General features: G+C 36.2%; 1 protein-coding gene across 2 annotated transcripts; it reads left to right on the forward strand.

Annotated features, from left to right (window-relative positions):
* Window positions 1-6,560: 6,560 nt before the first annotated feature.
* Window positions 6,561-8,761, forward strand: LOC100248064 (transcription factor bHLH18). 2 transcript variants are annotated; one of them, XM_010649678.3, is made up of 5 exons: window positions 6,563-6,666; window positions 6,749-6,806; window positions 6,892-7,449; window positions 7,581-7,955; window positions 8,126-8,761. In XM_010649678.3, exons 2-5 carry the CDS (start codon window positions 6,771-6,773, stop codon window positions 8,189-8,191), a joined length of 1,035 nt encoding a protein of 344 aa, XP_010647980.1. In that variant the 5' UTR covers window positions 6,563-6,666; window positions 6,749-6,770; the 3' UTR covers window positions 8,192-8,761. The 2 variants fall into 2 exon arrangements, with proteins under 2 accessions (XP_002268443.3, XP_010647980.1); XM_002268407.5 differs by having other exon boundaries at window positions 6,561-6,806.
* The last annotated feature ends 1,841 nt before the right edge of the window (window positions 8,762-10,602 follow it).

Raw genomic sequence — 10,602 nt, forward strand, 5'->3', positions numbered from 1 at the left:
CTCTTGGACTTTTGGCTCCAAACACCCTTTACACTTCTCAAGAGATATCCCACTCTTCAACAACCCCTCAAGTGATACCCCACACTTGAGAAACTTCCTCTCAAAGATTTACAAATGAATGATCTCATAAAAATCCTAGCACAAGAACTTTAAGCTCAAATGATACAAGTAAAACAAGGATTGAAAGGTGCACTAAAGATATGCAAGTTTTGAAATAATGGTGCTCTAAAAAATACTCCTCTAAGGCCCAAATATAATCAACAAAGATTTGGGAAGGTTAAACTTTTTAAACAATGAAGTTTGGAGCCATTTTATAGAAGAGAAAAACCAAACTAGTTGTTTAGGGGTTCGACCGGTTGACTAGCCGTTAGCATTTAATGCTTGGCAGGTGACCGTTGGCCTCAACCGGACCTCGATCAGGAAGAGAATCACCTCGACCAGGAAGAGAAGGCCACTAGGAGAGAGAGAAACTTTTTGGCCTCCCTTGACCGGTACTCGACCGGACGAGCACAACCGGTCGACCGGTCCCTCAACCGGTTGAACCGGTTGAGCCATTTTTTAGCGCTTCAGATTCTTCTGTGTTAGTTTCTCAAACTACCTCTCGAGGAGGACGCAGTGGTACCCGAGGTAGAGGCCAACGTCCTCATTGCACCTATTGCAATAAACTTGGCCACACTCGCGATCGTTGCTATCAGTTACATGGAAGACCTCCTCGCACTGCCCATATGGCCCAGTCCTCTGATTCTCCGCTGCCTCAGACTTCGAGCTCCTTCGCATCTCAGACATCTCAGGCTTCTATTGCCTCTGTTGCCCAGCCTGATAATGCCTCTGCCTGCCTTACCCACACATCTTCTCTTGGACCCTGGATTCTAGATTCTGGAGCATCTGATCACCTATTTGGTAATAAGGATCTTTTCTCCTCTATTACTACTACCTCTGATTTACCTACTGTTACCTTAGCTAATGGTTCTCAAACTGTGGCTAAAGGTATTGGCTTGGCCCTTCCTCTGCCTTCTCTACCTCTCACTTCTGTCCTTTATACTCCTGAATGTCTTTTTAATCTTATTTCCATCAGCAAAATCACTCGTACTCTTAATTGCTCTATTACCTTTTCTGATAAATTTGTGACCTTGCAGGACCGGAGTACTGGGAAGACGATTGGCATAGGACGTGAGTCTCAAGGCCTCTATCACCTCACCTCAGATTCATCTCCTGCAGTTTACATTTCCACTGATGCTCCTCTCCTCATTCACAATCGTCTGGGCCACCCTAGTCTCTCCAAGTTCCAGAAGATGGTTCCTCGTTTTTCAACTTTGTCGTCGCTTCCGTGTGAGTCATGTCAGCTTGGGAAACATACTCGTGTCTCGTTCCCAAAGCGTTTGAATAATCGGGCAAAGTCTCCTTTTGAGCTTGTCCACACTGATGTTTGGGGTCCTTGTCGGACTGCGTCTACTTTAGGATTTCAGTATTTTGTCACTTTCATTGATGACTATTCTCGATGTACTTGGTTATTTTTAATGAAAAATCGAGCTGAGTTATTCTCTATTTTCCAGAAATTTTATACTGAAATCCAAACCCAGTTCAATATTTCTATTCGTGTGTTACGCAGTGACAATGCCAGGGAATATTTTTCAGCCCAATTTACTTCGTTTATGTCTCATCATGGGATTCTTCATCAGTCTTCTTATGCTCATACTCCTCAACAAAATGGGGTAGCTGAACGCAAGAATCGACATCTTGTTGAGACAGCTCGTACTCTCCTCCTCCATAGTCATGTTCCTTTTCGCTTTTGGGGGGACGCTGTTCTTACCGCTTGTTATTTGATTAATCGTATGCCCTCCTCTGTCTTACACGATCAGATTCCTCACTCCCTTCTTTTCCCTGACCAACCACTTTATTTCCTTCCTCCTCGTGTCTTTGGTTGTACTTGCTTTGTTCATATTCTCACTCCTGGACAGGACAAGTTTTCCGCCAAAGCCATGAAGTGCCTCTTCTTGGGATATTCCAGACTTCAGAAGGGTTATCGTTGTTATTCCCTTGAGACTCATCGGTACTTTATCTCCGCTGATGTCACCTTCTTTGAGGACTCACCATTCTTTTCCACCACTTCTGAGTCTCTTCCTGTTTCTGAAGTCTTGCCCATTCCCATTGTCTCCCCACCTGATGCTATGCCCCCTCGACCACTTCAGGTTTATCATCGTCGCTCTCGTGTCGTTGCTCCTCTCCCTTTTCCTGAGGCACCTGCTGACTCACTTCCTATCCCTTCGGCTTCACCTGCCCCGACTCTGCCTTCTCTTAATGACTTACCTATTGCTGTTCGGAAAGGTACTCGCTCTACTCGTAATCCTCATCCTATTTACAATTTTTTGAGTTATCATCGATTATCTTCACCCTATTCTGCTTTTGTTTCTGCTATATCCTCTGTTCCTCTTCCAAAGAGCACCCATGAAGCTCTTTCCCATCCAGGCTGGCGACAGGCCATGGTGGATGAAATGGCTGCTCTGCACTCTAATGGCACTTGGGATCTTGTTGTTTTACCCTCTGGTAAATCTACAGTTGGTTGTCGTTGGGTCTATGCAGTTAAGGTTGGTCCTGATGGTCAGGTTGATCGCCTTAAGGCCCGTTTAGTTGCTAAAGGCTATACTCAAGTTTATGGTTCTGATTATGGTGACACATTCTCCCCTGTTGCCAAGATTGCTTCTGTCCGCTTGCTTCTCTCCATGGCTGCTATGTGTTCTTGGCCTCTTTATCAGTTGGATATTAAAAATGCCTTCCTTCATGGTGATCTTGCCGAGGAAGTTTATATGGAGCAACCTCCTAGTTTTGTTGCTCAGGGGGAGTCTGGTTTAGTGTGCAGGTTACGCCGTTCTCTATATGGCTTGAAACAATCTCCTCGAGCATGGTTTAGCCATTTTAGTTCTGTTGTTCAAGAGTTTGGCATGCTTCGCAGTACAGCAGACCATTCAGTTTTTTATCATCATAACTCCTTGGGGCAGTGTATTTATCTGGTTATTTATGTGGACGACATCGTCATTACAGGCAGTGATCAGGATGGTATTCAGAAACTAAAGCAACATCTTTTTACCCACTTTCAGACCAAAGACTTGGGGAAACTCAAGTATTTCTTGGGAATTGAGATAGCTCAATCTAGTTCTGGTGTGGTCCTTTCCCAAAGGAAGTATGCTTTAGACATCCTGGAAGAAACCGGTATGTTAGACTGTAAACCGGTAAACACACCTATGGATCCGAATGTCAAACTTGTACCAGGACAGGGGGAGCCTTTAGGAGACCCCGGGAGATATCGACGGCTCGTAGGTAAATTGAACTATCTCACCATTACTCGTCCAGACATTTCTTTTCCTGTGAGTGTTGTTAGTCAATTCCTACAATCACCATGTGATAGCCATTGGGATGCCGTAATCCGTATCCTTCGATATATCAAAAGTACACCAGGCCAAGGTGTATTGTACGAGAACAGAGGTCATACTCAAGTTGTTGGTTACACAGATGCAGATTGGGCTGGCTCACCCACAGATAGACGTTCCACTTCAGGGTACTGTGTTTTTATTGGAGGTAATCTAATATCTTGGAAGAGTAAGAAACAAGATGTAGTGGCCAGATCTAGCGCTGAAGCCGAGTATCGAGCTATGGCTTTGGCAACATGTGAACTCATATGGTTGAGACATCTTCTTCAGGAGTTGAGATTTGGAAATGATGAACATATGAAACTCATCTGTGATAACCAGGCCCATTACATATTGCATCCAATCCAGTCTTTCATGAAAGGACCAAGCATATTGAAGTTGACTGTCATTTCATTAGAGAGAAGATCGCATCAGGATGTGTTGCTACAAGTTTTGTCAATTCAAATGATCAACTAGCAGACATCTTCACTAAATCTCTCAGAGGTCCTAGGATTAAATATATTTGTAACAAGCTTGGTGCATATGACGTATATGCTCCAGCTTGAGGGGGAGTGTTGAATATAATGTATGTATTGTATAGTATACTATCTTTCCTTGTTAATATAGGTCACATGTATGGTAGTTAGGACTCCTAGCCTTGTATATATATATCTCTCAATTGTAAGTAGAGATTACTATGAATGAGAATAAGGTTTTTCTCCCCTCTCTCTCTCTCTCTCTCTCAACAGAGATCTTATGAAGCTTGGGTCTTGAAAAACTTTTCTCTTTGAAGTGATCTTCTTATTTATGATTTATCCTTGACTTGATTTGTCTTTGTAATTGCCACTTTGGAAATCGTCTTGTCTAATCACACTTGAAAATAATCATTAGTTCTAAACCTTATTTTGTTATCATCAAAATCAAGATTAACCAAACCTTGGTTTCACACTTTCTTTTCATGCAAACCTCCATCGACTCCCTGCTCAGATCATCATTTCATCTATTCTGTTCCAACCATCCCCTTCCCCAACTACTCCTCCAAATGAAGTGCCTAGTTTACCCGATCTCAATGAGGGGTGGTAAAAAAAAAGTTGGTTTATAATGGGATCTACAATAACATATCAAATTACCAAAATAATTAGGACATGACATAAAAATATGGTTAAAGGGGGAGGTATAGACAATTAAGAATGTAAATGATATCACCTCAATAATGTGATGCTTGAGTTCAAGAGTGCTTGGCTATGATCAGGTGTGTTGAAATATTAATTTTTTTAGAAGTTTAAACTTACAAAATTTAGGTTTACAATCTATATCATATCCTTTAACAAAGTAAATACCCTTAAAGTCATTTAACTAATGCTAAGTAAACCCTTGACATCATGTTAAGTAATTATGGGAAGAAGTAAATGATAGTATATGTCATAGTCAAAAGGACAAATTTATATTTTCTTAAGTAACAACGTATCACTACTTGATTGAATTCTATGTCTTGGTTAGGAAAGTAAGAGTGGGATATGTACATGCCCCCAACTATTCTCCTTGTGATAAGACAGTTAAGAATAATAAAATAAAATAAAAAATGTGCCAATCCCCAAACTAAAATGTGCTAAAACAAGGGTCCTTTAGAAGTTGGGCCCAACTATGATTTATAAAAATTACTTCAACTTTTCTTTCCTTTTTTTTTCTTTTCAAAAATGTAAGTGAAGGACAATTGTGGGTAGGTTGGACCCATTAAGGGGATTTCTATTAAAGTCTATAATTGAGTTGGTTCCAACTACAAACCTACAACCATACTGCAATCATCCACAGCATTTGCAGCACTGGCCTCTACCCAATTGGCAAGCTAGGCTTTTTGACTTCATTTTAAACCATTAAAAATCCTTTTTTCTTCCACTTCTACGTAAAATGATATTTTACTAAACTAATCTATTTCACTCAATTATGTTAGCTTTCTTCACTCTGTTTAACAAGCAATCATGTACCCTAAGAAAAATGAACCAAAAAAAAAAAAAGAAAGAAAGGAAGAAAAGAAAGAGACTTGTTGACTTGAGAGCATAACTTAAAAACCACTAATATTGGCTCTCTTAACTCTGTTTTGATTTGGGAATGTTTGGCCATTTTGCAGAAAATGACATTTTCTTTATGAGTTTTTAACCATATGTTTTCAAAAAGTGCTTAAGGCTGCCTAACTTGTCTCTTGATAACAAATTATCCTCCTAATTAAAATTAATTTTCAAATATTTATGCATTAGAATTCTACGTTATACCTTAAAAAATATCATAATATTTGTTATAAAATTAACCCGACTTATTACATATTAAGACATTATAGGCAATTTACATCTTGTAAGACTTTAGGCTATGTTTGGTTCTTGAAAAAATTGAAGGAAAATGTGTGGGAAAGAAAATTATAGAAAGAAAAAGTGGATGGAAAAAAAAAGTAAAAAAATGAAGGAAGATAAAAATAGATTTAAAGTTAATAAATTATTTTTATATAGTATTTTAAATTCATTTTATTTATTTTCACTTTTTCATATAAAGATTAAATAATTTAAAAAAATATAAATTTTTAATTAATTTTAATTGTATTTTTTTTATAAGACAATCAAATATGAAAAAAATCATTTTCTTTAATTTTTTTTAGATTATGTTGGATTTTTAAATATATTAAGGAAAAATATCAAGACAAGAAAATAAAGAAAAAAATAAAAAGAAAGAAAAAGCAAAAAAAAAAAAAATTAAAATTAATAGATTATTTTTATATACAATTCCAAACATATTTAATATATTTTAATTTTTTCAATTTTTAAGTATATTTTATATTAAAATGAAATATAAGAAAATAATCTTTCCTAACTTTCTTCTATTCATTTTTCTCCGAAACCAGACAGGACATAACCTCAATAAATCACCGTCCAGCTGTGACATTTTTTGGGGATGCGCCCGAAACCTTGAATTTCCACAGATGGTTGGTTCCAAAAGTCTAGCTAACATCCATAAACAACGAAAATGAGTTGTTCATTTTGTCATCATAACAACGACCCACTCAGATATTAATTCTATATATAATTTTATCTTAATATTTTATGCTTCATAGTCAAACAAGCTTCGATGTATCTGTAACCCATTTCACATAAGCAACCCGTGAATGAGATATCACGCAGAATCATTATTTACATACTTAATTCTAGATGGACAACAACCCTAAATGTTGAAGAAGCTGCAGAAGGTCTGAGCTGAAGCCATTGTTGAAAGTTAAGTAAGAAACACATCTTATGTTCATATATGTGTTCTTGGGAATTTTTCTTATGTTTAATTGTTTTCAACTGCTTGATTTCCAGGGTTTTTGGATAGATTTGTTTGATGGAGATCTCACCTCTGAGAGGATTATCTGAAGTGGTAAGAAGCCATATTCTGCAGTTTTGGAATGATTCTTGTTTTAAGTTTTCTGATAATTAATCATATGGGATGATGAACCTTGTAGGGAATGGAGGATCCGACTTTTATTCATCCATGGCAGACGAACTTTCTTGAGGAGCTCACTGTACTGCCAATGGAAGCTGCATTTGGAGAGCATCTGTATCAGGCTTTCAGTCATCACCAGTCCTTCAACCTCAAGCCTTCAATGGAGATCAATTCCCATGTTGGTTTGGATAGGCCTCTGAAACTACTCAAACCCAATAGCTGGAACCCCTCCAATACTAATGATATGGATATGCCACACCCACTTGTTCCTTCTTCTCCCAATGTTTTCTCCTTTGTCAATTCCAACTACACGAATCAAGTACCTGTTGTGAAGCCTAAGGAGGAGGCAGTGTCTTCCAAAAGCAGTGCCACTTTCCCTTCTGATGGTTTGGTCTCTCAAGGCTTGTTTGAGAACCAAAACTATGTGTTTAAAGCCAGCCAAGGAGCTAAAAGAATCAGCACCACCACTGCTAGGCATTCTCAGACTCAAGATCATATAATAGCAGAAAGGAAGCGTCGAGAGAAGCTCAGTCAGCGCTTCATAGCTTTATCAGCCATTGTTCCTGGCCTAAAGAAGGTAGCAAATTCTGTCCAATTGAATACCCTTCTCTGGTGTTTTGCTTTTGAGTCAAGAACCATATTCTTTATGTCAAAGTATTGGCTTAATCTTCAATGGTGTCTAAATAATCTTGAAATATGAACAACTAGATGGATAAGGCTTCTGTTCTTGGGGATGCTATCAAGTACTTGAAACAACTGCAGGAGCGAGTTAAGACACTGGAGGAGCAAACAAGGAAGAAAACAACGGAATCCGTGGTCTTCGTGAAGAAATCCCAAGTCTTTCTTGATGGAGATAACTCTTCCTCTGACGAGGATTTCTCCGGCAGCCCCTTAGACGAGCCACTACCAGAAATTGAAGCGAGGTTCTCAGACAAAAGTGTCCTTATCCGAATCCACTGTGAGAAAAGGAAAGGAGTTGTGGAGAAACTAGTAGCTGAAGTTGAGGGCCTCCATCTCACAGTCATCAATAGCAGTGTCATGACATTTGGGAACTCAGCTCTGGATGTCACCATTATCGCTGAGGTACTGAATCTCTACTTCCTTCTATGATCTGAACTCTGAAACTTCAAATATATAAGGGAGTCCAGAAAAATTCACTATATGCTCGTGAACTTATAAACCAGAAAGATTTTCTTGGAAGACCCATAAATTTTTTTGATGCAAACCCAATAACCCATGTCAAAATTTTGCAGATGGAAGTGGAATTCAGCATGACAGTGAAGGACCTTGTGAAGAAACTACATGCAGGGCTCAAATAGTTCATATGAAAAAAGAAGCTCATATCTCATACATTTTAGAGTCAGTCTAGGAATAATCCCTTTTTAGAGTCAGTCTGAAATCTCAAGTATTTCAATCTTTTCATTGAAACAAGGCCTGCGGTGCTCCACCATTTAAGACCACCATGCATATACCTTAAAAAGTTTGTTTGCTGTGAGGTTCATTAAATTTTTTTTTTTCAGGAGGGTTTTTGAGGAGAATCTGTTTTTTGCATGGCTGGATTAATTATGGCCATGTTGAATCAATCACCCAACTGTTGAAAAGGATTATTAATGATCTCATGGCTTGTATAGGCTTAGTTCTGTCTTTTTGTGGGAGGTTGATTTATATGTAGTTGTTCAACCAACCTTTGTTGTGTCCCCTAATTTCCAAGTCTTTCCTGGAGTGGTTTTTTTTTTTCTGAGGTGGATAGACAATAAGGGCCTTTGTTTTTAGTGTGTTTTAGAGGCATCTTTTGAGGGTTTTCTCTTGAGCTGTGGCCTCTTTTTCCAGTGTAATGTCACTTATGTTTGAATCACAATAATGGAATATTAAGAATAATTTTAAGGAAATAATAAACATGTTTTTGTTTTTATTTTATTTTTTTATCCTGTATGTGCTTCTTCTTATTTCTTGCCCCTCTAATTCAATTTCATGGCATGTCATGTAATTTTTCTTCTGATGTGAAGTTGAGTTAAAAATTTTAAATTATGTGAGCAAGATATTAGACTCTTTTTATTTAAAAGAAGGATATTAGTATTCATTCAGATATAATTCTTCATTTTTATTTTTAAAATTAAATTTTTTACATAAAATTAGAATATCATGTACAAAAGTATAAAATGATAGTATCTCTTTAAAAATCACATTTAGAAAAATAAATTTATTTTGTTATCATTACTTTTTCAATCTAAGAATGTGAATTCTTGTTTCTTATATAAAAATTATTACTATTATTTTATTTTAAAAATAAAAATAGGAAGTGTGTCAAAACATATCCTTAACATCCTTATTTTGAATTATTTAATAAAATTTGGCCAGGTAGAAACATGTTATAAAACATAATTTTTTATTTTTTATTCATAATTTTAATTAAAACAACAATTAAAAAATTGTAACGAAAACATATCCCAAATTAGTAATCTATTGGAGGTGTAAGAATGTCGGTCTTAAGCTTAAATAGGGATGATAATGAGATGAGTTTTTTCGGATACCTACCTCACCCAACCCTATTGAAATTTAAATAAATAGGTTTGGATATTGTCTTATCCCTCCCCGCCCTACCTTGAATATATGTAAAATTTAATTTCAAAAAATAATTTAATTTAATTTTTATTTTCCTATTTTTAATATAATAATAATAAGAAAATACTTTTAAAATAAGTTATAAAAAATATAATATTTTAATTATTTATAAAATATATTTATTTGAATGTAATTAAGATAATTTTTAAAAAATTAAAAATTTTCCAAAAAGAAAGTTAAATCGAGCAAGGCAAGGTTGGTATGGGAATTTCTCCCCGTCCCATTTAATTTTTTAATGAAATGGAAAAGAGAAATATTTTGAATAAACAGGATGAGGTTGGGATGAGACTGACCTGTCCTAAACCCACTTCGTTATCATTCATAACTCAAAGATGAATTACCCAAATAATGATAGTCAAATATCATATAAGATTGGACCCATCCTCATCGAATATTAATATTAGTTTGTATTCAAATGAATGAGATAGTCAAAACTTGATTTAAAAATTGATATTACAACAAAAAAGGTTCAAATTACGAGGGCATCACAATTTAAAAGAAAACTCGTCAATCAACATCAACAAATTTCTTTTCCTAACTTCCTATTAACGTTTCAACAAACTACAGGGCCATTCAAATAAATAAATAAATAAAGTAGTTGTTGCGTTTGTAGAGATTATCCTATAAGTCCCACATGTGATTAATTTAAGATAACATGTTAAATTTGACATAACCTTAGTCCCCACCAAAGATTGTGATCTTTGTATGACTATTTAAAAATCTCTCACATAGTAGAGATAAGACAATAGCGAATCAATCGTATACTTAATTATAAGTCATTTAGATTCTTTCTCAAAGACAAAAAGCCAAGAACAAAATCAAATGAAGATCATAGAGTTGAAAAACATATATTTGTTTTTAGCAAGATAAGGAGAAATATATTCCATATCTAAGTATGGTAACAATTGGCCTATTATTTTAATTTAATCTCAATTAAATGACTTCCTTCACCAACTCTTTGAGTATACTTGAACTACCTTGGGGATTAAAATAAAAGGTTAGTACTTGGACAATTTAGGGAATTTCCCTCAAATCTATGGTTGGGCTGCACTAATCCACCTAAATTGCAATCTTAGGTTTGCTTGAAAAGAAGGGTGTCTTAAAAGAA

This window comes from Vitis vinifera, chromosome 3, assembly GCF_030704535.1.
Source record: "Vitis vinifera cultivar Pinot Noir 40024 chromosome 3, ASM3070453v1".
Taxonomy (NCBI): Eukaryota; Viridiplantae; Streptophyta; class Magnoliopsida; order Vitales; family Vitaceae; genus Vitis; species Vitis vinifera.